The following is a 26,618-nucleotide window of genomic DNA, read 5'->3' as shown; positions in this document are numbered from 1 at the left end:
CTTGAAAATCTAAGAATTTAATCACTCTCGCCAAGTTCCTTTTTAACAATTTGAAGTCCAATTTGCAGCTCTGTAGCAGAGGCCTTTGTCCTTGAAAATTGCTTCCATTAACTTTTGTACTATGTTCCTGCCCATCACACAGTCAAAGGGGTGTTAGAGTGGGGTAAATGCCTTTGTTAGAAAGAAAAGTCAGAGCCTCGGTAGAGATAATGTACTTGATCACTTTAAAGGCATGAGGTTAAAAATGAAGAAATTTCTAATTCAGGCTTTAATGCATGGAAAGATGAGATATAGTGTTTTTTTATTTCCATAGGGAGGAATTTAATCGATGCTAACAATAATGCTTAAATATCTATGTGTAGGCCCATTTCAGATGTTATTCAACTGAAAACTGTGAATTTTACCTTTTATGGTTTCATACAGTTGTTGTTGTTGTTGTGTCATTCATTTTACATGCTATCAGACTCTTTTTTGAGGAACATTGTCATTTTTGGTATTTTAACTTCACTGATACAGTTAATTTCAGACACCATAACACCATCAAATGTATGTGCCTATATTATTGTAGAATTATGACAGTAAAATTGGAGTTGGCTGTTCAATACGCTCCACGGGGTGTTCAGTATGACAGCGGCATTCACGTCAGATAATTAAGATGCCAACTGCATTAAGGACAGGTTGTAAATGTGCAACAACATTTTTTGCCAACACTACATATCAAACAAAAGCCAGAGACTGTATCATATTAAGCTGCTGTGAGCTGCAAATTCACCACTATCAAACCAAGGAATGATATCTGGAAAGAGACATTGCTGTTGAATTTTTCAAATGCATTTTTTGGGGGCTTTGAACACCACAAGCCGAGTGCCACCTAGTTTCAATATATTGGAGAGAGGGCAGACATCTCTATGGCTGATCTCTCCCTCACTTGGCAACTCAAACCAACACTTTCTGGATTGGCAAAAAGCACTACAAGTAAAAGGAGGAATATATATTTTTAATTTTGGGTGAACTGTGCTTTCAAGTCTGCAACAGCAAAGTTAGTCAGAGAATATAGCATTGTAAATGTTTTGAACGTACTCTGCTGAAAGTATGACCATGCCTCGATTTTAGTTTAGTGAATATGCCATAATGTGGTTAGTGCATGTACTTTGTTCAAAGAGAATGACATCATCAATCATTCATAATGAATGTATGAATTGCCTACTGTCAGCTAAATGTTGCACAGAAGAGGATGATAATACCTCATTAAATATGCTATGATGTGCACTTATGAGATGTTATGTCCAGAGGCAAAAGATGTAAATGGATAATTGTGCAACTGATGTATATAGCCCAAAAATTGTTACGAATTCTGTTTAACAAATGAATCTCGCAGCACTTCTGAGTGATATTTCATCCTGTGGCATTTTCCTTTCTTCCTCTAATCTGTTGCTCTGTGCTAAAAGAGCAGTGTTGCACTTTACTGGAAAATGATTGATGTATAGTTGTAGCCTGTGCAGCTCTCAGACGGGGGAAGATAAACTCATTTAGGGAGAAAGGAAGTCCTGCTCTCACAGACACAGGCAAGGTTAAGACCCCTACTCTGGGCCAGAATGTGGACACTTGGAAATCACAGCTTGAGTCGGAATCTAATAAATGATCCTTCAGGTAAAACTGTGAGGCGGCGAGGCTAAGTGTGCAGGAGAAGTGGCTCAAGGACAACGGAGGCTTAGGCGGGCTTGTGAGAGCACATGATGATGGGACTTCATTGTTAAAATATCATGGAGGCAATTTGATGTGCACTGTATAGGATGGTGTGTGTAATGGCATGTGTTGTCATGACTGTGTGCTTTTATGGTCTTTTCCCGAGGGAGTGGATGGACGTGCTCAGCCCTCCCATTATGCCTCCCAACCAGGAGAGAAGGTCAGGCAACACATGGAACAATTTAGAAGATATAATCGCAGGTACAGTACTATTAATTTTGGTCCTTTTGCCCACAGACACCTTTTAAAGTCAGACAGACAGCAAACAACACAATGCCATTACATTAACCCCACTAATTGCGCAGATGCATCGAACTAATGGAAACATCCACCGGCATCAAAGCTTCCATCCAAAGACTGCACTCAACACGATGGGAAAGCATGCAAAACTATCTAATTAAGGGGTAAAAACCCACGAGAGTGGAGCTCTCTGTCCTCCACATAACTCCATAGGTCAAAAGAGACAGGCTCATTACAGGTCTGTACCCTCAAGACCCATCGACAAGGTTAATTGATGAAACCTTTTCAGTTTACAACATCATTTTTAAACCTCTTACACAATGTGTCTTATAATTAGTTTTCATTATGGTCGCCGAAGTTCTGATAAGATAAAATGTCCCTCCTGGAGCATTCCATAACCTTTTTAGCATTTAACTGCCTGTCAATTTAACAGCTAAATTCCCACGTTTTAAAGTAGTGGGGATTACAGGGAATCTCTTTACAGCTCCATAATGTGGTACAGGGTCTGGGTGTCTTAGGTCCTGATTGATGAGAGAAAAAATGGCAGCGACAGAAAACTTTTAAATCCACCCGAGTCTGAAGGTCACCTCCCCATGAACGCTCCTCATTTCATTCCAGTAACAGCTGATAGAGTAGGCCCTTACTCATATCTGGCACAGCTATGCTTCTGTACATAGAAAATACAATAAACGTTTTACATTTATACATTTTTTAGCCATGCAATCCTAATTTATTTGAATTACACTGCTATCTATGTGTGTTTAAAAGGTCCAGTATGTAGGATTTAGGGGGAAATTTTGGCAGTAATGGAATATAATAAGTATGTTTTCTTTAGCTTATAATCACTTGAAAATAAGAAACATCATTATGTTACCTTAAAATGGCCATTGGCCTTCTGCCATTCAGAGCTCCAGTGGTCATAAAATTACAATTTTTAAGGGCCTGGAAAAGTCATGGAATTTGTAAAAACGATTGAAAGTTTTGGAAAAGTCACGGAAATTTGTACTGTAATTGTTACAGTAATCTTGATTTGATAATCTTCCACAATATGTTTTATTTCATTGTGTTCTAAACCCAGGTGTTGTTTGAAATAAAATTGAATATGTGGTAATAAAGCTAATGTGTTGACCTTAAACTAATGACCAAGGACAAAATCTGGACTCCGTGGCTAGACCGGTTAGGAACCACTAGACCAGTTGGGAACCACTTACGTAGAGACACATTGATGAAACACGAAACTGCCTTATTCAGTTATTTTTACTGGTTATAATCACCTGATCCATTGAGTTTAGAGAGGAGGATACCTCTGCAGGTAATTCGGCTCAAGGCAAAAAACTCACTGGAGGAATTCAAACTGGGAGCTCACTCTTGACACATGGAAAAAGTTTCAGCTTGTTGCAATCTGCATCCTCTGAGATAGATGCTACTAAATTCTACACACTCATTCTTCAAACAATTACAATCAAGTGTTTCAGAGTGTTCTGGCTTTATTACAGGGCGGGATGAGTCTACAAATGAAGAGGAGAAGGAGGACGAGTATTTGAATCTGCTCTATGATCCGTGCCTCAACTGCTATTTCGATCCAAAGACGGGGAAGTACTACGAACTCGTTTGAAGAGAATCGAAATCATTAAATCAGAAGTTATTGACAGCGGATGAATGGCTTCATCAAAGTTTTTGAGGCCTAGCATATTGATTGGTAGTGAATACCCCATTCACAAAAAACCTTTCCATGTTGCTGCTTTTGTTTTTGAGGAACTAACAGGAGCTTGCTGTCTCCATAAATAGTGTCATGTTAGTGTGTAAGGGAGTGGGACTCAATAAATCAGATACATGCTTTTTGCAAGAACTTGAGTAGTTGCCCATTCAGCAGCACATCTGATGGTAGAAAGAGTCTTTTGGAAAGTCTTGGCTAGCAGATTAATGTGTGAGCCTTTTGAAAAAACATCCTGGAGCTTCTTTTTAGAATATTTTTTTTACATTAAAACTTTGCCTGGATTACAGTGTAGGTCATTTGTTCTGTATTTGTCACAATTTGTGTAAAAAAAAAAAAAAGTTGAAAATGCGTTGGCGTGTGTATATATTTGAATTAAATTTGAATTGAAATGTTGCTGATTTCATGTGTGGATTGAATTCAAGTGTCCTGTAGCTGGACAGAGCTGCAGTTCTCTTATTTGATACCCCTACAAGCAAAATATATCAAAAAATGATTTTGAATGTATTTCAAATGTTGAATTCTCCACAGTTACAGTTCTTGCTGTAATAATTGTATTCACATGTGAACCTGCAACTTGTTTTTTTTAAATATATAACCAGCAGTAACAACAGACGGGGAGCTCATGGGGCTGGCAGGTCTTTTAATCAGTCTTGCCAAAACACTGATCATACCTAATGAGCGGCTGATACGAGATTGATTCATCATTTTCAGCCTGAGATGAATTGTCGCTTCAATGTGACGGGGAAAAAAATGAAATGAAAAGAAGGGGAAAACTAACATTCATTTATCACATTGTGATTCCCAGTACTTTTAATCAGACAATACACAAACTGGATCAGTGAGTGACCATTCAGTTGGCCCAGCCAGCGTGGGAGCGGGTCAGAGGGCACGCTGTTTGTCAAATACTGACATATGGACATTACATGAGCTGTCAGAGAAATGTGTTCAGACTGTGTGAATACAGTTTATATACAGTATTCAACTGTTTTCCAATCACAGGAACATGCATGACTTACAAAACAATATCTTGGGGGGAAATCAACAATATAGACACAAACATTAACATTTGAATATTTATGTGACACCAAAAACTGGTTTCTATAAATTATGTCTTGAGGACATGGAAACAATTAGTGCAGGACTTATTCAGATCCTTTATGTAGGTATAAGCACTAATACCACACTGTAAAAATACTATCAAAAGTCTTGCATTAAAGTTGTAAAAGTTTATTAGATCAGGAAAATGTATTAGGTAAAAGTACTCAATTAAGGTTACTAAAGTTATCAAAGTACAATGTTACACTCTGAAGTGTGGTGGAGTAGAAGAGGAATGTGACATGAGATTAAGTACAATATTTGAATATACTTAGTTACATTCTAACACTGTAAATATGCATTTTAGTCATGCCACAATGGGGGGCGCATACCCCTAGGGGTTTTCTGGAGTACTGCAGGCATGAGATAGGTTTTTTTTGTATTAAAATTTAGATAAAAAATTAAAATTATATTACATGTATTACACAATATTACATTTTAACAGAGCGTAGGTTAATGGAGTGTTTTTCAAATAGGGGTGCACATAGGCTACCCCTAGGGGATCTTTGGTGTACTGCAGGTTTGAGCTTTAAAAAAAATGGTAATTTAAAAATATTATTAGTACATAATTCTTACAATAATCACATCACTAAATTGTAAGATGCAGTTTAATATGACTACAGTGTCACCTTAGTATTATTGTATGATAACCAAAAATTGGTTTGACATTAATTTAATAATGGACTGTAAACATTTGAAATGAAGCATTTCAGTATTTTTCAGTGCTACAATTGTTGCTTAGTAAATCACACACTGATGCCACAGTGCTGTTTTCTGCCTCTTTACATATACTTGGCTTTATATGTTTTGTGTTGGTGAGTGTGTAGGCCTACTCGGCTGTAAAAAAAAAAAGGAGTACATCACTGAAAAAAGAAAATCAAGAAACAATGGGGCAGCACCTGCCATATTCTTCATACTCATGTTTTCTAAACATGATTTTTATGCTTTATGTTGTGACTCACTGTGAAAAATGGAGGTCTTTGTTCAGGAATTTTGCCAAGGCGATCATCTAGTGAAACAATATTGAGGTTTGTGTGTCTTTTTATAAATGTCAAAAACATATTCTGTGAGTAAAACCCTGAATAACAAGGTCTCATCAGAAAGCCACGTGACACACCACCAAATGTCACGAGACGTGTCCTGAAGGGGGGGGGGGCGTGGAAACACAGGTGAAAGCAACCAGGAAGTAAACAACCATGGCGTTTGGCCCAGCGCAGTGACAGTTAGAAGAAAACCTTTGCAGTGAAATAATCAAAGTTTTCCCGCTAGATTGAGGCTTGATCGTGATTAAATGACAATAATGTTCTGAGCTGTGTGGGTCCATCATGAAAGCAGGTTAACCAGCATCTAAAGTGGTAAAATGTCTTCAGAACAGGTAAATATGGAAAGCTATATGGAAATTAGATCCGTGAAATTTCGCCTGTAATTGTTTGGGTTTGCAGACATAAAATTTGGCATGCAGATGTACAAACAAATCGTTATTATAATCGTGGAATAGGGGCTGTTTGTCCTTATATTTGCAGATGGACCATAGGTAATTGTGTCTATAATGTTAAATGTGAAGCTGTTTAAACTTGTTGACAGTATGTGGAGGCAGAAATGTAGAAATGTTTTCCTCATTTGGTTCTTTGAAGAATCAAACACATGCTGATATCATGAGAATATTAAAATTGATGCATTTCAGAGAAGAAAAATACACTTAATAGTCGGTTCTGTCCTCCTTTTTTCTTTTTCTTTTTTTAAATTTCACAGTCTACTGTTGCATAGATGTATTTAAAATCATTGCCAAATTCATTCCTGCCATAATGCCATAATGTGAAAAACGTATTAAAATAACATAGATTCATAAAGATGTACTGTACTAATTGGTGTAGCTGACTTTGGTCTTATGTGTCATGATCCATTTACGAGTTCTCTGCACAGACAGCATATGCTTGATACATTTTATTGGAATCTACAAACCTGGCATTTAAAGATATTGTCAATTGCATTGTAGCACTTTACACAAAGATAAAAAATGTATAATAAGGGAATGATGCAGGCCAAAAATATATTGATATTACAAAATAATGTGGTTAGTTCTTATTTCCCTTGTCAGCAGCTATACCGTATAATTTATGCAGCCTATTATTTATATTTTCAGCTGTGCAGTAGGCTTATGGACTTAACAATAATCTTTGCAATAATACATCTGCGCAATACATTTCAGCTAATTTACATTTAATTCTAATATATATTTTCCTACATTAATGTTTAATACACATATAGATTGAATTTCTCTGCTGTTTTATTTATTTATTTGTTTATTTATTTATTTAAAATGTGCCCTGTAGTTGTATATTGTAGTGTGCACATATTTGTACATATTTCTTACATAACTTATTTCATATTTTTCTTTTTGGGGGATTATGAGACAGTAAGCTCTTGGACACAGAAATGTGAAATGCCCCAACACCTCTGCCACATAGGAGCAAGACACACAGACTTTGTGGTGGTTTTGTGTCTTTGTTGTTGCTCTTTTGTATGTCTTTGTGGTCATTATGCATCTTTTGAGGGTTAAGTTTTGTATCTCCTTCTGGTTGTTTAATGTCTCTTTGAGGCAACTTTGTGTCTTTGGGTTATTTTGTGTCTTTTTTGGTAATTACATGTTAATTTCATTTTACGGGTGAATGACAGGGTGTCCCTGATATTTTGGGCCTCTGGGCCAGTGCCCAGTAGGCCTTTTCAGTAATCCATCTATGTCTACATAATGTGTTATATTGTAGCATTTTTTTTACTCTTAGAAATTTTTCTTAGACTTTCTTGAATCCTATACATAAGAGAAACAGCTTTCTTATTCTGTAACATTACATTTTAGTGATATCACATCACATTTTCATTGTTTTTCATGTCTGACACCTCCTCATGTGTGTGATTGTTGAATTGCAACTTTTTGGTGGTGTGAATCCTAATTATCACCACAGAGATTAAAGTTCCCGCACTCTGCTCCTAACATTACCCTCGATCTCGTGCATACCTCTGACTTAAATGGGTTAGTGATCACAGTTCTGATGTGACTCATCATTTATTGTCAAAATTGCATCAGTTTTCCTGCTTGGCCCGTGATTCACACCCCTGCTGTTGAGCTTTTGGGTCGTTCAGCTGCGTGATCCATAACACACACGCTGTTCAGCTGTCATATCTGCTGCCCATATTTCCTTTTTTATCTGAGCCACACATCATGAACTCAGCTGTTAGGTTTATGGGCTCTTTAACAACCCCACTGTTAGATATTATTGGATTCATTTGTCTTTTTAGGTCGGGTTAAGACATCACTCCTGGATCATTGTATCGGTGATCTTCGTCTCTATGGCGGCAATAGTTGCTGCTGTATTGATCATCCGAAAATACTGCTTTTCAGTCAAGTAAGGACACTTTGTTGTAGAGTCCTAATGAGATCATTTAAAATTCTTAGCGCAGTAGAAACACATCACCCTGTTCTGTCACGTGACTTTTTTCAGTGAGGCGACATATAGATACTCCCAGCTGAGGCGGATGGAGGATCAGGGTTTAGCAGCGACAGAGGGGGAAGGCGACAGAGGGCCCTGCACAGTGGGAGAGGAGTCAGACGAGGTCGGTGCATCAGGGCTTCCCTGATTGTAGCTTTCACTGTCATCCGTCCCACCATACAAGTTGACACTGTAACTTTCCTCATCACCTCACATGTCATTTGTAACCTCCTTTCTTCCCTCGTGACAGGATCTGCTGGAATAAATCTCTGACGGGAACACTGCTCGACTGACTGAAAAGAGTTTACTGTGGATGAATTGTGTGCTTCAGGGCTGCAGATAATGTTTTAATTGTTATAGATTAATCATGTGGGCAAAAACAACGCAATTTTATATAACATGTTTTAAGTTATCAAATGTATTTTGTTGAAACTACAGTGTAAACCCCCAAAATCTCCACTTTAAACTATAACCTAATTGATTAATCTGCAATTAAATAGTTGAAATTAGATTTTCTAAAGACTGACCTATTATCAGAATAAGAATTAGAATAAGCTTTTTTAATATTTTTAATGTGAGTTCTTACTTGCAGGTAATTTGCTTTGGTCTTTGGTGCATATATTAAACATATAGAGGAAATAAAAATAGCAAAATACTGCAACTGTCAAAAACATAAATAGAGAATACAAATATTACAGTAAAATTGTGAAAAATATACTTTAAAAATACTAGAACATAGCAAGTATTTTCTGTACAGCTGTTTCTGAATGAGAAAGTTGTGCAGTTTTGCACAAGATGTGCAAAAAAAAATTCAAGGGATGTGCAAAAGTTCACAGTATTGCAAATAATTATCAAAATATTAATCACGTAGTGTGGTGTGGTTTATGTTTCTAGATTTATATTTACTTGCGCTTAATTTGAAATATTGATTTTAACCTGTATTATTACTGACACTGATGGGTTAACCATATCCTTTAAAGCAACAGTTTTTTATACAACGAGGTCTAACACATTCTTTGAAAACAGTTAATGTCTTCGTTGACTGTGGAGGAGCTTTTTAAGTCAGACAAAATAAAACCTGATGTAGCTGTGAGATAGACTGGCATGTTGGGAAATGCAGGATCTGGCATTTTTAGAAGCTGATCCAGAATCAGTACTTAAAATCAGGATGTCTTGACCTCTGCTGCAGTTCTTCAACTTTGTGCAAGTGTAGTACTATCACTTTAAAAGTTTCAGTAAGAGTTACTGACTAAAAACAGTCTTCTTGCTGTCAAGCTAGTTGTGAGAAAAGAAGAGGTGATAAAAATGTTAACACATTGCAATGACAGAAATAAGCCTTAAACAGTTGTAAGTATTTAGGACTTAAGGTTATTTTCTGGATTTATGTACATTTTCAAAATGCCCAAAATAGCATTCACATAGATTTTACTATTTCCTCTAATTTTTTAGTATTAAGTCACTGACCTTTAATCGCCCCTCTCATCTGAAACAACCCCTTGATCAAATTACTTTGGTTATGTAAAAAAGAGGCTAGTGCTGCTGATCCCACTGAGAATCAGCACCCCACCGCTCAGATTTTTCATGGTTTCACTGGTTGTATAGAGAATGTAAAGTTCACATCATGCAGTGTTACATGTCTCGAACAAGGGCGCCATCCTGAAAAAATCCCACTGTTACATGTGCCTGCTTCGGTGTTCAAGCAACAGTATTTGGATACACTAATCACAATAAACAATATATATCGTTATGACTTGTAAACTATCTCGGTTTTAGACTGAATGTATACACTTTGGTAATAAGTGACAGAGCGTGTACCTCAAAGATGCCACTCCCATCCCACACGATGTGACAAACCTTCACATTCTCTATAAAGTGCTCAGTTCATAAACTTAAGAAAAAAAACATGATAAAACACCTAGACTCTAAAACAAAAACATCAAATCAAAATGTAAACATTATTGGCACATCACTACATGAAAGATAAAAAAAATGGAGAGATAAAAAGTCGCCTATATTCTCATACTCATTAAATAGTTGCTACCTGTCAGTTATGATGTAACTGCAGCAAGATAATAATATGCTTCAATGCATTTTAAAAATATACCTCAAATTAATATTTTTTTTTGTAGTATAATGTCTCCAGCAATGTAACAAATGCAAGTGACTGGCAGTTGCTGCATTATAGAACATAGACCCCTTTATTATCATCTACTTTTCAGCAAATATGAAATAAGTGGCTGCTACAAAGCATCACGTGGAGATCTGACATTTCAAATGCTTCAAACATACTAATTGACTTACAGCTATACATAGAGGCGATCTACCAGCTGGCCAATTCCCTTTGAAATATATTTCTCTTTTCATGGTAACATTAGCCACTTAAAGTAAATTTGCTGTAGAGTTCAGAGTCCACCGACTCATTAATGGACTTCCAGGCTGAGTGATGTTGCATGATATTTTTTGCTACATATGCCACAAAGAAAAAAAATCTCCACCAGCCAGAGAGTCACAAGAGAACATTATGATGCAGACATCAGTGTCACAGTATGCTGCTGACAGCTCAAACCAATTAATCACTAATCCCAAAATCAAGTTTTCTCTGTAAAATCAACAGATTAAGTAATGGCATCAAGCTGTTGTCATTTTTTTCCTGCTTATGAGTGTGAAGTTTATATATAATGGCACATTATGCAAATGGTTTTGTGATGACGGTGTGAATAATGTCAGTTATAACTTCTGCTGTGTATATATTATATTCTGGGGTACATTTGAGAGATATTTTGTTGGTTATTAAATAAATTAATGCTGATGTGTTTGCTACCTGCTTGGATTGACCTTCTGTCTAATTGATGACTTGCATGGTTCGTGGTTTTCATGCTGTCTCTTTTCTCTGCTTTGTCTGAGTTTAATTTTATTATTCCTTAGGTGCACAGGCATGTTGTTTACCAAAATGTAGCAAAACCTGGGTATTTTGTTCTGCAGTGCTATTCAGTCATATGACTCTCTGAATGCATAATGTTTCTTCTTATCAGTAAAATGCGGTGCACATAGACCCTCTGCTGGTTGTCTTTAGTATTACACCATGTCTTTTATTAAGCTCTGCTGCTATCTCTTCATATGTACAGTGGTAAACAAAGTATTCAGTTTCTGTACTTAAATGAAGGTACTGATACCACCCTGTGAAAACACTACTTACAGGTAAAAGTCCTGCAATAAAAATGTTACTTAAAGTAAATAAGTATAATCTAGAAAGTGCACTTAAAGTATGAAAAGTACCCCAATGCAGAAAAATCTATTAAGAAAAAATTGGAAAAAAAAACCCACCAAACCTTAAAATTCTGAAAAAGAAAACATCCCCAAAACTCAAAACAGAAGAAAAAAAATCACACCCAAAACTCCACATAAAAGTATAGAAAGAAACGCCTGAAAAATTACCTTTAAAAAGAGGAAACAAAAATATCAAAATTATAAACAATATTGAAAATAATATCCCCCCAAACTAGAAAGTGTGTAGTGGGTGACAAGGGTTGAGTAAAGATAGGGAGAAATATTTCTGATCAATTTAGATGCTAAAGACAATATGGCACCATGATGCACCTCTGGTGATTTGATTTTTTTTTTTTTTTTTTTTTGTGCATTTCATTATCAGAGTTTTCAGGTGTGAGACAGGAAAATATTATAAATTAAATAATATTTAATGGTTAATATTGCACCGAAGCAAATCTGTCACAGTCTGCTGTGTCCTGACACTTTCAGACTTTTGGGAAGACTGGACTAAATGTTTGTTTAACACTCATTTCAGTTGCCTTCATTAGTTAGTTTGTCTTTGTTTTCACTTGGTCGGCTTATTATTAAGATTGTTGTGATGACTGATGATTGTTTGTTTATTGGGTTTCAGTTTACTGTGTTCTCCTGCTCCTGTGCTCCTTTCCCTCATTTGCCTGTCCACGCACCTGCCCTGCATCAGCCTTCGTTAGTCCTTCACTGCTCCTCAGTTTCTCCCAGCCGATCAGCTTCCTGCCTGTCATTCTTCCTAATCATCTGATTCCCCTAACCTGAGCTTCTCCAACTTTCTTCTCCACCTGCACTTCATTCCCTCATAAGTCTAATTAGTATGTCAGTCCTGGTCTTTATTGGATCTTTTGTTTGCTGTTACCATAAGAATAAAGTGTTATCTGTTTGAATTCCAGTTGTCTGCTGTATTTGAGCTTTGACTCTCATGAGAACATCTCATGTTAATGCACACACATACTGTGAACCTGGAAAAATACTTTCTAGTTTTGTTCTTAAATAGCAGTAAACTTAATTTATTGTAGAAAAAGCTGGATTACTTTGGCAGTTTTCTTGAACTCCCAAAGGCCCTCTGTGTTCACTATATGGCATTTAGTTTGTGGTATTTTAAGTTAAACTGTAAAGGCGTTTAAAGCAGGGGTAGGCAGTAATATGAAAAAGGAAAAAAAGGCAGAATTTGCAAATACACACTGCTGCTTAGCTCTTCCCTCTCTGTCCCTATCTCACTAGATTACCACAGTTATATTTTATTTATTTATATCATTGATTTGGGACAATGCTAATTAACATAGAGCAATTTCCACCTGTTACAAACAAGCTGTAGTAACTGATGTCTCACATATAGAGATTATAGCTACTGTTAGTTTCCATCTCCTGTCCCTAGTTAGGCTTTTAGGAAAGAAAAAGAAAAAAGATAATATCAAGGTTACACACAATAACGTGCATACAGTAAAAGAAAAAGGAAAACAACAGTGAAAAGGGTAAATATTTATATCAACGTTGCATAGAATAACAACAAACAGTTACAGTAAAAAAGACAAGTGTAGGAAGTTGTTGCCAGTGCTGAATATCAATTTTCTCAGCAGGATTGTCCACCATTGATGAATCAGGCTCTTACTGAAGGGATGTGCATGGGCATCTGCATTTGGAGAACAACCAACAGGAACGCCCTTTTTCTGAAATGACCTGTAATTGGCCACAATTTCCGCCTATATTATGTAAGGCTTAAAAACAGAGCCAAGAGGAGGTGCACAAGTTTTCTCAGACTTACAAAATGTTCAAAGTTTATTCTGGGATATTTGCCCAGTGAAGCCAGAATTAATCTGCCTATACCAGCTTTATAGTTACACAGTCTTGAGGCTCTGTCTCATAGAGGAGCCCTGTTTCAAAGTCAGTTTTTAATACTATTATTTCAGTTTCTGTAATTTGTCAAGTCATCTGTTTAGTTCATTTGTCAAAATATGGCCATGCAGAGGCTTTGATTTCCTAATCAGCCACTTCACTGACTCTTGACCTATGACCTTATCATGATATGGCCACAGTAACTTTAATAGCTGTCATAACATCCGTTCATTACTGCCTGCGGGGAAATGCTTTCTCTGTTTGGACCCCTCCAGTCAGGCCAAAACTCCAGCTCAGCTACTGTTTAAGGATCAGAGGGCAGATGCTGACTGACACGAGGGCTCGGCCTCTGCTCTGAGGAATTATTGTGCCGTTCACCATTTGAACTGTGTAAACAGGGCTGTCCATTTATAGAAAAAATCCTGACATAATGATTTATGTATGATATGATTTATGAAAACACATTTTAATCTCAGTGGCATTCACTTGTATAAACACAGATAAAATAAAGGTAAACTGGTTTGAAGAAAGATTTTGCACCTGATCACTAGCCAAGACTATGTTGTGATGGCTAGTTTTCACCTTGTGTGTGTCTGTGTGTGTGTGTATGTCATCATTGTAAAATGTAGTCCAAGTGATACCACTTGTGGCAAGAACTACCACAGAAGCTGTTTTGAGTATTTAGCTGGGGGTTTATATGTCTGTTTGTCAGTGGACAGATCTTGTGGCTATGGTCTGAGCTAGGGGGACAGAAAGCAGGGGGTAAGGAGGGGGCCTTTGGCACCCCTCTTTTACTCCCCTGGTCTACATTTGTTTTCATCCACAGATTGCTGTATTGTGGCTTGAGTGATCCCATCAAAAGATGGTCTTTATTTCCTTTGTGTTTTTAGTTTCTAAGGAGATTTTGTGCCTTTTTCGTTCTTAATTTTTTGCTTTTAGTGAGGTTTTGAGTAAAAATATTTTTATTTAATCTGTAGTCTGTAATTTTTGGGGGGGATATCATCACTTTTATGCAAATAACTCCACATATATGGGATTTACTAAAAATTTACATACAAATAGGAAACGCTGATAAATAACACAGGGATCCTTTAGGCTTTTTTTTTTTCATTTACACATCCAATTTGAAATATGAAGCTTGTGTCCTTTTTTCCTCCTCTTTGTGTCATTCCCCCTCCAGGTTTCAGATGCTTGTTTGCCCACCAGCTCAGAACAATCGGCTGTTTGCCAGCTGCATTGTTCACCACAAACAGTATCCGTTACTGATGGAGACTGTCCCATATTTGACTTTGTAAAAGAGAGAAACCTGATCATCTAGTTCACAGGGGGTGTACACGTATACATAATACCACATCCTGGTTATCTAGCAGAAGGAGGAAGAGCGCTGACACTTTTTTTTTTTTTTTGCATATCCAAACACCCTTTTTACAAAGCATTTTTGAAGGAATTATCAGGGAGCGTGTTTACACATGAGATGACAACAGTTCTGCTGTATCTACAATACTACTTGTTGGCAGGGAATACTTGAAGTGCATTTCAGAGGTCTCAACTCTTCCTTTTAGGAGGCTCTCTGATTTATCGTGGACATGAGATATCGAGGTGAGATTCACTTAATTTCAAAAAAAGGTAGTTTTTGTTTAACATTTGAAAATCTTCATTTGTCTTCTCTTTGTGGTCGACAGCTGGTTTTCACTCTGTTGTTGTAATTGTTGTCCTCGTAATAACATGGAGAATTTCCATCAAATCATTTGATGTGCAGGAGAAAGCAAGAAATATTCTTGGTGAGTTCATTTCGGCTGATTACATCATAAATCCTGATCTGCCTCTTCTAATTCAGCTTCATTTACCACATTTTAATAACACCTCCTCTGTTCTATCATCCTAGGGTTTTATGGCGTGCATCAAATCACACCACAACTCAAACCAGGTAGATTTAATCACAATTGAACTCATCTTTCCAACATCACACAACTTTTCATATTAACTGTATTTGTTAACTTCCTGCAAGATCAGCTTTCTATCTACATTTTCAGCTAATAAAGCAGCTGATCCCAAGTGCAGCCTCTCCAGAGTCTGTCCGCCCGACCATTTTGCTCTACGCATCAGCAGCGGGGCAGCTAAAATTGTCGGACCAAAGATCTGCTTTGATGGTAAAATGTGCGTGTTTGATATGGTAGTACCTGAATTAACTGAGGATGGGAATCTGTGTGACCTTGTGTGACAACCTCATTGGTCTCTCAACAGCATTATGAGTTATGTGCTGAATAATGTGGGACCAGGACTGAACATTGTGGTGGTAAATGGTGAGTAAAGACAGATTTTTATATTACAATTTTTTTGTATGACTGATATTTAAGACAAAAATTGCTTTAAAAGATCTTTTACAAGAATCAATTAATTAATTTTTCTGAGCTTCAAAGTTTTTTAAACTTGGTAAAAGTGGTTTATGAAACAATTTCACATAAAAGTCCAGTAATCAGCTGTTGTGGAGCTTTTGATAATATCAAATGACCTTTGTCAGTAAATGTAGCTTTAAAGTGTCCTCAAACAGTGTGTAAGATTTAGGGGGATTTATTGGCATGTGGAAATGAGGATTACAGATTGCAATCAGCTAAAACTTCTCCCATTAGAATTCCTTCAGTGTTTTTTGTTCAGGAGGTTTTTATCGGCAGCTGAATTATCTGCAGAGGTCTCTACGTATCAAAAACAAAAAGACTAGGCGATTAAAATGCTGTAAAAACACTGAATGAAATAGTTTCATGATAAAGTCAGTGTTTTTCCACCTTGTTGTAGTAAGAGTAATAACTACAGTGGCTGATAAAAAAAAATGAAAATGGCCATGTCTAGAGCCAGTGTTTGGTTTGTCTGTTCCAGGCTACTGTAGAAACCACAGACTGTGTGAATAATGGATATAGCTACCATGATGTAATACTTTGGTTTGTAGACTGCCAATTTAATGCCTCAGGTTTGGCATTTCAGCAGTTGCTTTTCAATTGTTTTTTTGGAGCCAGTACTCCTGTGGAGGAGCGAGAGATGGATTTGACTAATGGACTGTAGCGACGCCTTGCAAACAGCCTCTCACTCAGGCAGCCCTGCTTTTAAATCTGTGTAACTTTGGGCATCAATGAAAATTAAATGGGTGTGTTATAATAAAATTACAGTTGTCATGAAATACGCGAAATAGACCAAAACCATTTTTGTACCAGGCTGTAAACATGTTTATTTTATTTTATTTATTTTTTTACCGCTATTATCTAAATAACCCATTCTGAGGTAATGAAAACATAATTCTTAGGTGATTATGCATCAAAAAACATACTTCCATTTATGACAATATAGCCCTCTAAAGCCTAAACACTGGACCTTTAATTTTTGGGAAAAAGTCAATATAGTGCTGATAAAAAAACAACATCTTCACTTCCACAACAATTAGGCAAATTTCATCTGCTGAAGACAATCAAGTGATTTGATCGAAACCTCCATAAAAGCTAGTGAGTTTCTTTTTTGGCTATTTTTATTAACCAAATGTTTGTTCTGTTGTTGTTTTTTCAGGTGTAAATGGAATTGTGGAAAAGTTTGGCTACCTAAATATGATAGATGGACGTGAGTTTTTTTAAATTTTTCAAAATCTTGTTTTCAATTATAAAAATTATTGTGACCCCTAAAACAATGCTTTTTGTTTGTTTTATGATTACCCTGATGAAAGATGAAGAAGACTTCCTGGCATATCTGAGAGATATCAAACCTGGTATGATTGTCTTGGTGGCCTCGTTTGATGATGTGACAAAAAAGTGAGTCCAAGTCTCAAAGATCCAACGGCTAAAACAATTTCATATCACACAATGTGACCATTTTCTACTACTTTGTGGCAGGATGACAGACGAAGTAAGGCAGTTGTTTGTCGGAATGGGAAGCACTCTGATCAAATCTGTGAAACAAAGAGATAGCTGGGTGTTTGCTGGAAGAGCAGGGACAGAAAACAAAAGCGTCTTTGAGAAGGTAGGTGAGCCTTTTTTCTACTTGTGACAGAAAGGACCAACGATTTTAAAATAAAAGTTTAAAAAAAAAAAAGGAAACACACTTAATGGCGAAACAAATGTATTTTTCCCTGTTTACAATGACAGCAAGCTATTAATGATGAGAAAACCAACATTTATGAAGAATGGCCGGCCATGGTGGAGGTGGCCGGCTGTTTCCCGAGGACCCCAACTGATAGACATAAACCGTTGTGATGAAAAGCACACTAAAAATGATGCCACTCCTGGAAGATTGATCTCTCCTCTGTTGATCTTCGTGGCGTATCCTCAAGTTGTTCTTGTTCTTGTAAAAGACGTCTGAGGCAAGTTTGCCATTTGTGATTCTGAGCTTTATAAATAAAAATGACTGGATTTGACTAGTTCTGTTACTGGTGATAGAAAATGAAAAAATAATGTTGAAAGAATGGAAGAATAACACTGGACACTTTGGCAAAGGTGTTTGGATACTGTACAGAGTATTTGTCATTGGTGGGGTATATGTCAATGTTTGTCCTCTCTGAGACACATGAGCAATATTTGTTCTGCTTCCTGGTGGGTGGAGAAGTATTTATCTTTTAATTGCCAACGATAAGATGCTCGAGGTTTTGTGATCTGCTGCGCCTTCTTCTATCTCATATTCCCTTTTATTCTTTACTTTCCATGGAAGCACATTTGTTGCATATTTTTACAATTCATTTTTTTTTTAAAACACTTTAAAAATACTATCCTGAATTCAAAATCCTACTTACAGTAATGATCTTGAAGATTTTCATTTGAATAAATGTCTGTTAATTCTCTGTTTATCATGGCAACACAATGGCGATTGAGGCTAATGTCGTTGCATTAGCTGTATAACAAACTGCGTATCTGTGACAACATGCCCAGGAAAAATTACATGTGGCACACAGTTAATGACACGTTTTCCATTCTCCAGTGGCTGGTCTGCAGCAGTGGACAGAGCTAATACAACCGATTCAGCAGTCCTGTCTCCTAGAAATAATGTTTATGTACAATTAATTTGAATGTATTCCAAGTGAATTAAATTTTATATTAACGTAATGAAAAAATGTTGTTATTGAACGTATCTTGAGGGTCGCAAATATGCTGATACTGAACATATCAACAGAATGTTTACCGACAACAGTTGTTTTGCACCAAAGTGGGCAATCTTGCAATACTGTATACACATTTTTATAAACATTTAACCAAAAACTAAGTCTTTCCCAAAAAGTTGCTTTTGCTAATGACAGCACTACATTTTAAATTTGTAATACACTTAATATTTCGTGTAAAGTAAGACATGTTTTGGGATTTTTATCAACCTATTTTAAACAATTGCCAAAACAATGTTTATTCTAAACTTTCCAAAATATTCTGTTTAATTCAAACCATTTCCAGGCCTTTTTTTTTTTTTTCTTCAAATTTCATAACTTTTCCAGGAATTTCATGACCATGGGAACCCTGACTGTTATATACTGGTCGAGGTGGGGCTAGATTTAACTTCTTAATGTACAGTTCGGTAGTACAGTTAACTGGTCCCCACCTTCTTGGGTTCTGAAATGATCTATGGTAGATGAAAATAGAAAAAAAAAGTTCTAATACACACATTTTTGCATTATTTTTATGTGAAATATTAAATAATTTGACTTCTCTGGGCCTTGAGTTACTGAAATGAAATCATAATAGAAGTCTAAAGGGGAAATGTCTCTTTGGTAGAACAACTCGTCATCTTGAACATGGAAAGGAACCCCAAAGCAGACACCTTTACAAACCACTTATTTAATTTTTAACAATGCAGTGTTGTTTGCAGTACTTGAGTACATGTATTTAGTCTTCTAGCTCCATGACACTGAATACTCCTCCAGCACTTTTGGCCCTGGTTTTCAGGGTGTATCTTCAACTTGGTTGCTGCTTCCCTGGAAGCATCATCATTGGTCCAAACACAGAGCAGTTTCCTCTCTCTGCCGTTCTCGACTGCTGGAGTAGAGCGAGAGAGAGAGACCCCAAATTATTACTGCAACTCTGTACACTTTGTGCCCAGAAGGTGTCTGCAGAAACTCAGTTTGGACTCTGAGGACAAGATGGGAGTCACCCATGGAAAGAAGGTAGGCTTGTCGATATTTATCCTATTTGTTCTGAATTTTCCCTGTGAGATGTAACACATTACTCGAGTCACGTTAAAATATTCCAGCAGAAGCATCCATGTGGCAAAAATACTGTCTTGGCATGCATTGTGCGTTTGAGGGGATTAAGAGACTTGAAGATAATGAAAAACCAACTGTTACAGTATGTTCTGTGTCATACTACATGATATGCAGAGTATTAACTATTCTTTATCACGTTTAAGCTTTTGTTTGGAGGAACTTTTTAGTTTTTCTGTGGTAGGTTTTTCTGTCACTATTGATCTCTACTTTTTGTTTCCTAAAGACAGTGAGGGCTTGAACCAAACACAGGTCTTTATCCGATAAAGAAAAAGCCTTGCCAACACTGGAGAGTGGGCCTTGGAGAGTGTTTACCCTGTCATGTCCAATTAATTCTTCTCCACACAATATCCACCATCTGAGCTTTAGCCAAACAGCATGACTCTCATCAACCACGCAGCAGCCAGCAGTAGAGCTGTCATTAAAATTCCTCTTCTAGATTGCAATTTTTCCTCATTCTGACGATATACTGTCACTTTGTTTAAACTTTACTTAAAGGTCCAGTGTGGAAGAATTAGGGGGAAATATGATAAATATAATAAGTAAAATGAAATACAATAAGTGTATAATAACCTGAAATAAGAAATATTGTGTACTGTGTGAGGTGTACTGTTATGTGCTGAGTATATCTACATAGGAAATGGATTTTCGTGTAAGAAGAACAGCATGTTCAACCCGTTCTCATTCCAAGCCGTCACATATCGACGCTTTGTCAGTGCATTTTTATGTCTACATATTATGCTCTCGGTATCGTTTTGCTTCTTCTGTTTATGTTCCAGGATGACGCTACCGATGCAATGCAACTAATGTAAACAACAGCACATGGTTATGTTTAGGCAACAAAAGCACATGGCAACCAACGCTGCAATGTTAGGTTAGGAAAATACATCATGGTTTGGGTTTACATTCATACGGGCAGAAAACCCCTGACTCACAGGTGTCAACAAGTCACAAGCTCCATATAGTGCATCATTACTGGCAGCGTTTCAACTTTACACCGTCCAACAGTGTATCATGCAGACACAACAGGTTCCCTCTGGTCGCACTATCAACTGACTATCAACCCGTATTAAGCTGCCACAGCAGGTGCTGTCTGGCCATCCAATGACGTATCCTAACATCGCAACCAGTTCTATCTGGCCACGTTCTCAGCTGACACCACCCAGTGGTGTATCATACAGCCATGTTTTTTTGCGTCCTTTTGCAGCAAGAAGCATTGCAAAAGCGATGGTATTTAACAAGTTTGTTATAACAAGGGGCTGTTGTACTGCCATGTTTCTACAGAATCCCAGAACAGACAAAACAAACACTGACTCCAGATGGGGTATTAACTTTTTTGTATTATTGTGTTGGTCACCATAGTTAACAAGTCCTCTGTGAAAGGAAATTTGGAAAAACGATGATTTTTTTGTGTGAAACTGCTTTATTTATTGATTTCACTGGTTTAAATCCCCTAGACTGTTTTTGATGGGAAGAGACCTCTTTAGATAATTTGGCTCCCAGAAAAACTTCCTAAATGCCTGGATCTTAAGTTGTCAGACAAAAATGATGAGCAAACATTCACAGGAGCTAGGCTAGCAGCCTGTCTGTGACATGCAGAACAGCATAGGAAAACACATAAAGCTGCTTTATCCAGTGATTTTTACTGGTTTGTTTTAGAGAGAAAGAGACCTCTGCTGATAAATTAGCTCCTGAACACTGAAAAAATCTAACCAGGAGAAGTTTCAGCTGGTTGCAATCTCCAGGACTCACCACTAGATGCCACTACATCTCCTAAATCTTGAACTTAAAATATTGAAGACCGGTTTTTGATCACGTTAAGAAATGCTACTACATTTCTTTTGGGGTCTGTAGATGCCCAGACATGTTGCAGCTGATTTGTAACTGCAAAGCCAAGGCTACAACAAACATTATGTAACATGCACATTGATCAATAAAGTAACTGTGATTAGCACATCAGCAAAAAGTGTAGTCTACCATGTGTAGTCTTTTATTTTATATCCAAAGTTCATCAAATATTTCATCAAACAACTAAAAACAGAGAGCATCACTTTATTCAGCAGGCCAGCCTGAGTCCCACGGGGAAATAATTCTTGTCTCGACTATTAATTCTGCTCAAACTCCAGCAAATGAGAGTCTCAGTGGGAATCAAAGTGTGTTTTGTTTGATCCTTGTCATTAATGAGGTGGCAGCCCCCCACCTCACCAGTAAGCGCACTCGCTTCAGTGGACACGTGGAACTAGAGCTGGCACTTCATTTGTCTGTCAGCATCATAATACGGCTTTGTGCTCTTGCTGCTATTTGCAAGAAGCTGCATTGTTGACCCGACTGGGAGATTTCTATTTATTTGGTGCGCTATCTTGTTTCACACTGTATCTACACACTTGTATTTTTAAAAAAAAAAGCTATCACAGGGAGAAGTTGGTGTCAATATTATATCCTGTTTGACATGTCATTGATTTTTTTGTTGACAGAGAGATCTCCAATATTCTTCAGAGAGACACCTGAACGGGTCTGGTGAGAAGCCTATCATTATTAACATCAGTGAAATAAAGAGGTTGGGTGAGCAGTCTGACTTTTTTCGTGTGTCGGCGTGACTCAGGGAAGAAACAGTGTAGTGGTAGCGTGTAGTCACAGTAGTATTTGCTGTAGAAGCATTTTTATTGATTCTAACAGTCATTAAAGAGTAAACGGGGTCAGTTAGAATTTGTTTGGTCAATATTCTGTTATGCGGCTGTCGATAAACCATTTGCCGAGTGACGTTCAGCGTTCAAGTCTGTAAAATGGGTTATGAAGTGAGACTGTGTCCCTTTGAAAGAAAAAATAGCACAATTTTCCCTATAACAAATGAAAAGAAGAATCCATACACAACAAAATACATTTCAATACACCCAGAAGTTTTGTTGTTACTGCCTTACTTGGTCTGGTATGACCAGCTGCTTTCGGTGGCTCATGTTTGCTACTGTTGGGATACTTTCCACAGATATTGCTTTGAGTCAGGTCACTGACTATAAGACCATTTTCTTCTTGTGCTACTGTCAGACTGTCTTAGTATTAAAGCCAAGGTTTTATGTCTCTGATCTGAAGTGTGAATACAGAGACTTAAATGAGCCTCTGCAGTTGAATATACTGTATGCTGCAGGTTTATAGACTTTTGGATATCCAGCATAGATAGAACCAGGTTTTAAATCCTTTTGCTTCACTCCCATTTAATCACAGCTTTAAGGAAAAGATGTAATACTTTTTTCATGCAATCAATAGATACCCCTCTCTATTTCTCTAAAGTTTTGGTTGCAGTTTTGTTAAAATACATGTTAGTGAGCATTCCCCCTTTTCCTAAGTTCATCCAGCTGACAGGTGTGTCATATTAAGCTGCTGATTAAACAGCATTATTACAACACAGTTGTGTCTGGGGTGGTCACAATCAAAGGTCAATCACACACATTCTCACACAACTTGTGCAGCATGAATACATTTCACTTTAAGTACCCTGAATACTCTGTGGATATTTTCTGAAACTTTCTGAGGATGGAGTTTGCTTAATTGTCAAGGAGATAGTTCAGTTGTCATTTGAAGCAGGTATAGAATAGGGTCATGGGGGGTTGTTGTAACCACTGTTTAACCCTTTGAAACCTGAAACCTGGGCAAATTAGCTTGATTTTGAAACAAGGAGAGAAGGTAACTTTACAAGTGCTTTTCAAGTTTTTTTTCTGAATCACAATTTTAAATTTATGATAATTACAAAAATAGTTTTCAAGACATTTTTCCCTATCTTTTGATACATTTCTAATAATCCTCCCCTTTTTTAAAACTATTTTTAGGTAATTTTCTTGTCACATTTCTTTGCAATTTGCAGGACATTTCTTGTCAAGTTGCTGATTGCTTATTTCCCTCTGTTTACTTCTGAAGATTTTCTCAGGTTTCAAAGGTTTAAATGCCTGTGAAAGGTGTCTGAATGCAACACAATCAAACTGATGTCAGCCCAGGTTTCAAAGAGTTAAATATGGTCTCTGGTGTCTGACTTGGATTGTGTACTTTGTCTTTCTGCAGAGTTACTAAAAGCTGCTAGCATGTCTTTCTATTACAGAAACTTAACCAGCTGTAATGGTGAATGTTTTACTTGTGAGAATGATAAATACTGTATCAGAAGAAAAAGTTGCACATAAAAATGATACTCATGGGAAAATATATAATGTATGTTCTTTGCTTTAGCCGCAGTAATGCAAACACACCAAACTGAACAGCAAGACCGATACTCCGAGCTCCAGGCTCCTTCATCCCAACTACAGAGTGAGAAGGAAAGCAGTAATCTCATCAGACCCCAGAAACCTCTCAATCCTTTAACTGCCTCCAGGAGTCACCAGGAGCTCCACAAGGAACTGCGGATGACCCACAAGAGGTTGGAAAAGACACACAGACACTCATAGTCACTCACACTTTACTTTTGTTGTTTATATCAGAATCAGAAATCAAAATAAAGAATACTTTATTGATCCCCGTGGGGAAATTGTGGTTTGTTACAGTTGCTCTGATGCCAAGCATAGAGAATTATAGAAAGTGGAAATAAATGTAAAAAATGTAAAAATAGAAAAAAGAAATACAGTAATATTAAAAACAATTATCACCATTATGTTAATATTTAAAATTATAAATGTGTATAAAGTGCTGAGTGTGTAAAATGTGTAAAAAATTAAAACTTGTGACTCATGCTACAGCTATGCATAAAGCTAGTATGTAAAGTTAGAAATATATAATATGTGTGTAATGCTGCAATGTACAGATAACAGATATATACATGATTACGAGGGGTGAGAATATATACAATATGTGTAACATACTAAATATAGCCTACATTTAAGAGTTAAAGAATATTGCACATTCAAATAATTGCACGGAGGACTGCTGTATTGAGTTATCGCATCACTTATTGCAGTTAGCGGTGATATAAACAGTTATTGCACCTGAAAAAACCTCATTGCATATTTGAGGTATAATGAATATATTATGGAATTCTAATAACAGATGTGGTAACTAAGTCCATATGAATCACAATGTGTGTTTCTCTGTCAGGAGAGTGTCTCAGGAAGGAAAGACTGAACTCCAGAGGGTTTTAGAAAAGAGGAGATGGGAACAAAGGATGAAGGCGAGCCGGGCTCAGGAGGAGGCAAAGAAGAACAGATCACCACTTCAGCAGGAACTGCTGAAAAGACATCAGAGGCTAGAGAAGGTTTGCATCAGCCATACTTTATTTTTTTTCTCTCACATTTCACGTCTGACTAGAAAAATCAAAAGCAGTGGTTGATATTTCATTAAATTATCTATTCTGAATATGGTTAGTGGAGCATCATGTTGTCTTGCAGTGAGCCAGTGGAGGGCAGTGTGCACATTGTTTCACATAGGCCAGTATAGACTCCTCCAAAAAATAACAATGATCTTTTTGTAGAAAAACTTTGTTAGACTGTGTACACAGATTTGCCTTTGTTAGATTCTGTGAACTTTCCAGGCCTTTGTTTTGAAATATAGACATTCCCTGAAATATCTTGTGCTTGTTTACTGTGGCTACACGTATGAGCTCCACATTTTTAATATGCATTTCTCCACAGCTGGAGAGCGACAAAGGACAACAGCAAGAGGGGCCAGAGTTCCTCCAAGTCAAAGAGAGACTGAGAAGAACCGCCATGCTGCATGCAGAAGGAAAAGAAGTGTGACGATTTTGAGTGAATGTGCATGTTTTCTGTTGATGGACTGTTGGGAATAGGTGACTTGGCGGAGATTGTCACTGTTGCGATTTAGGATTTTAAAAAGTAAATAAATAAATTTAAACCAATACAATAAATAGATAACGCTGCTCAGCATTCATGGTGAACACACACATCCGATAAATCATCCCAGTGATTATATAAGCAAAGGTTCAAGAAGTGCTGCCTTTTATGTGTTTTATGTGTGTCTTTCTGCTGTTTGCATACTGTTTAACAAGATGCACCTTCTCCTTTGTTGTCAGTACATTGAGTAGAGACAAATTTTTATAATTTTATTTTTGGGGGCATTTACCCATCTTACCCTGAACATGTCATTGTCTTATACAGCCACATCAGATCTATCTTGTGTGATGTTGGAAAGTGTCATATTCTTAGGTTTTGAGTTATGTTGTGGACTTTGTTTTGGAGTTTATGTTCTGTTTCCTGTTTTATGTTGTGGTATCACTCCGCATGTGTTATGTCTGGTTTTACTTCCTGTCTTTGTCTGTTTTGCCACCATGGTGTTTCTCTGATTAGTTTCACCTGTCCCTCATTAGCTGCGCTGTCCTCAACCTGTTCTCACTTTCCTTTATGGTTTTCCTGTGTCCTTAGCTCTCCCTGCCTTTGTCTGTTTCCCTCCTGTTTTCTATCACACCTGTCCTTTATCAGTCTGATTTGTCCTTCCTTGTTAGAGTCTTCCCTGCACACACGTTCTGTTTTAGTCTTGTTTGCTCCACCCTTATGTTCTCTGCCACACATTCAATATTTTACCAAACCCTGTGTTTCCCTCCTTTTCCCTGTGTCAACCGACCTCAGCTGTGTGCTGTTGTTCTGATTAGTTAGGTGTGTACATACACCAGTGTGTCTCCCTTTTTCAGTTTGTCTATTAACCTCTCTGTTATCCTCCTGTCCCGCTGCTGTTTGTTGCTGTCTTCACCCGAGTTCTTTCTTGTTATCTTGGATGGTTCAGTTTAGTTTTTGATTCATGTTTTATTTTTGTTTTGTGTATTTGTTTCCTACTTGTTTTTTGGACATTATCAACAACATTAAAGCTTGCTTTTCATTTGTACACCGGTCTGCCCTTTTCTGCTCTGCATTCGGGGTCCACATCTGAACTCATACGTGACAGAAAGTGCAGAGTCATTAGTAGGTGTGAAAAACACGAGTATCATTATGACAAAATATCACTTAAATTTTTTGGGTCCAGGCTACTCCCTGAATGAATATATAGAGGGATGGTCTAT

The 26,618-nt window shown here is 37.1% G+C and overlaps 4 protein-coding genes across 11 annotated transcripts in view; all 4 read left to right on the top strand.

The window, feature by feature from the left end:
* cfap20dc (CFAP20 domain containing) overlaps window positions 1–4,084 on the top strand; it is a 41,611-nt gene extending 37,527 nt beyond the window's left edge. For 3 of the 5 annotated variants that reach the window (XM_088090217.1, XM_042506580.2, XM_088090224.1), the window contains 2 exons: window positions 1,853–1,947; window positions 3,483–4,082. In XM_088090217.1, coding sequence (XP_087946343.1) covers window positions 1,853–1,947; window positions 3,483–3,601 — 214 coding nt within the window. In that variant the 3' untranslated portion in view covers window positions 3,602–4,082. Of the gene's footprint in view, window positions 1–1,852; window positions 1,948–3,482 lie in introns of all 5 variants that reach the window. The other 2 variants (XM_088090227.1, XM_088090222.1) reach the window with 1 other exon arrangement.
* Window positions 4,085–5,976: 1,892 nt separating this feature from the next.
* On the top strand, window positions 5,977–8,684 carry LOC148190233 (uncharacterized). Its single transcript, XM_088090211.1, has 4 exons — window positions 5,977–6,173; window positions 8,096–8,202; window positions 8,299–8,410; window positions 8,537–8,684. Exons 1-4 carry the CDS (start codon window positions 6,159–6,161, stop codon window positions 8,549–8,551), a joined length of 249 nt encoding a protein of 82 aa, XP_087946337.1. The 5' UTR covers window positions 5,977–6,158; the 3' UTR covers window positions 8,552–8,684.
* A 6,162-nt stretch (window positions 8,685–14,846) lies between these two features.
* LOC121948979 (protein FAM3C) lies at window positions 14,847–17,812 on the top strand. The gene is made up of 9 exons (XM_042494563.2): window positions 14,847–15,018; window positions 15,102–15,200; window positions 15,305–15,346; window positions 15,453–15,576; window positions 15,664–15,722; window positions 16,972–17,022; window positions 17,126–17,210; window positions 17,292–17,418; window positions 17,544–17,812. The coding sequence occupies exons 1-9, from the start codon at window positions 15,006–15,008 to the stop codon at window positions 17,649–17,651; spliced, it is 708 nt and encodes a 235-aa protein (XP_042350497.2). The 5' UTR covers window positions 14,847–15,005; the 3' UTR covers window positions 17,652–17,812.
* A 1,601-nt stretch (window positions 17,813–19,413) lies between these two features.
* On the top strand, window positions 19,414–26,443 carry LOC121952710 (protein FAM107B). 4 transcript variants are annotated; one of them, XM_088090200.1, is made up of 5 exons: window positions 19,414–19,540; window positions 22,111–22,198; window positions 23,849–24,035; window positions 24,707–24,863; window positions 25,240–26,443. In XM_088090200.1, the coding sequence occupies exons 1-5, from the start codon at window positions 19,517–19,519 to the stop codon at window positions 25,342–25,344; spliced, it is 561 nt and encodes a 186-aa protein (XP_087946326.1). In that variant the 5' UTR covers window positions 19,414–19,516; the 3' UTR covers window positions 25,345–26,443. The 4 variants fall into 4 exon arrangements, with proteins under 4 accessions (XP_087946326.1, XP_042355478.2, XP_042355463.1 ...); XM_042499544.2 differs by having other exon boundaries at window positions 19,419–19,540; window positions 22,111–22,153; XM_042499529.2 differs by lacking the exons at window positions 19,414–19,540; window positions 22,111–22,198 and adding an exon at window positions 23,073–23,215.
* The last annotated feature ends 175 nt before the right edge of the window (window positions 26,444–26,618 follow it).

The sequence above is a fragment of the Plectropomus leopardus genome, chromosome 2 (genome assembly GCF_026936395.1).
Source record: "Plectropomus leopardus strain MGB_pleo_1.0 chromosome 2, ASM2693639v1, whole genome shotgun sequence".
NCBI lineage: Eukaryota > Metazoa > Chordata > Actinopteri > Perciformes > Serranidae > Plectropomus > Plectropomus leopardus.
This window is presented reverse-complemented; position numbering and strand designations above follow the sequence as displayed.

Bases quoted from the DNA above. Each gene is read 5' to 3' on its own strand.
- LOC148190233 (XM_088090211.1), top strand. The intron at 8,203-8,298 runs GTAAGGACACTT...GACTTTTTTCAG, and splicing joins AAATACTGCTTTTCAGTCAA to TGAGGCGACATATAGATACT.
- LOC121948979 (XM_042494563.2), top strand. The intron at 15,201-15,304 runs GTGAGTTCATTT...CTATCATCCTAG, and splicing joins GAAAGCAAGAAATATTCTTG to GGTTTTATGGCGTGCATCAA. The intron at 15,723-16,971 runs GTGAGTAAAGAC...TTGTTTTTTCAG, and splicing joins GAACATTGTGGTGGTAAATG to GTGTAAATGGAATTGTGGAA.
- LOC121952710 (XM_088090200.1), top strand. From the start codon at position 19,517: ATGGGAGTCACCCATGGAAAGAAG. The intron at 24,036-24,706 runs GTTGGAAAAGAC...TTTCTCTGTCAG, and splicing joins CTGCGGATGACCCACAAGAG to GAGAGTGTCTCAGGAAGGAA. The intron at 24,864-25,239 runs GTTTGCATCAGC...ATTTCTCCACAG, and splicing joins GACATCAGAGGCTAGAGAAG to CTGGAGAGCGACAAAGGACA.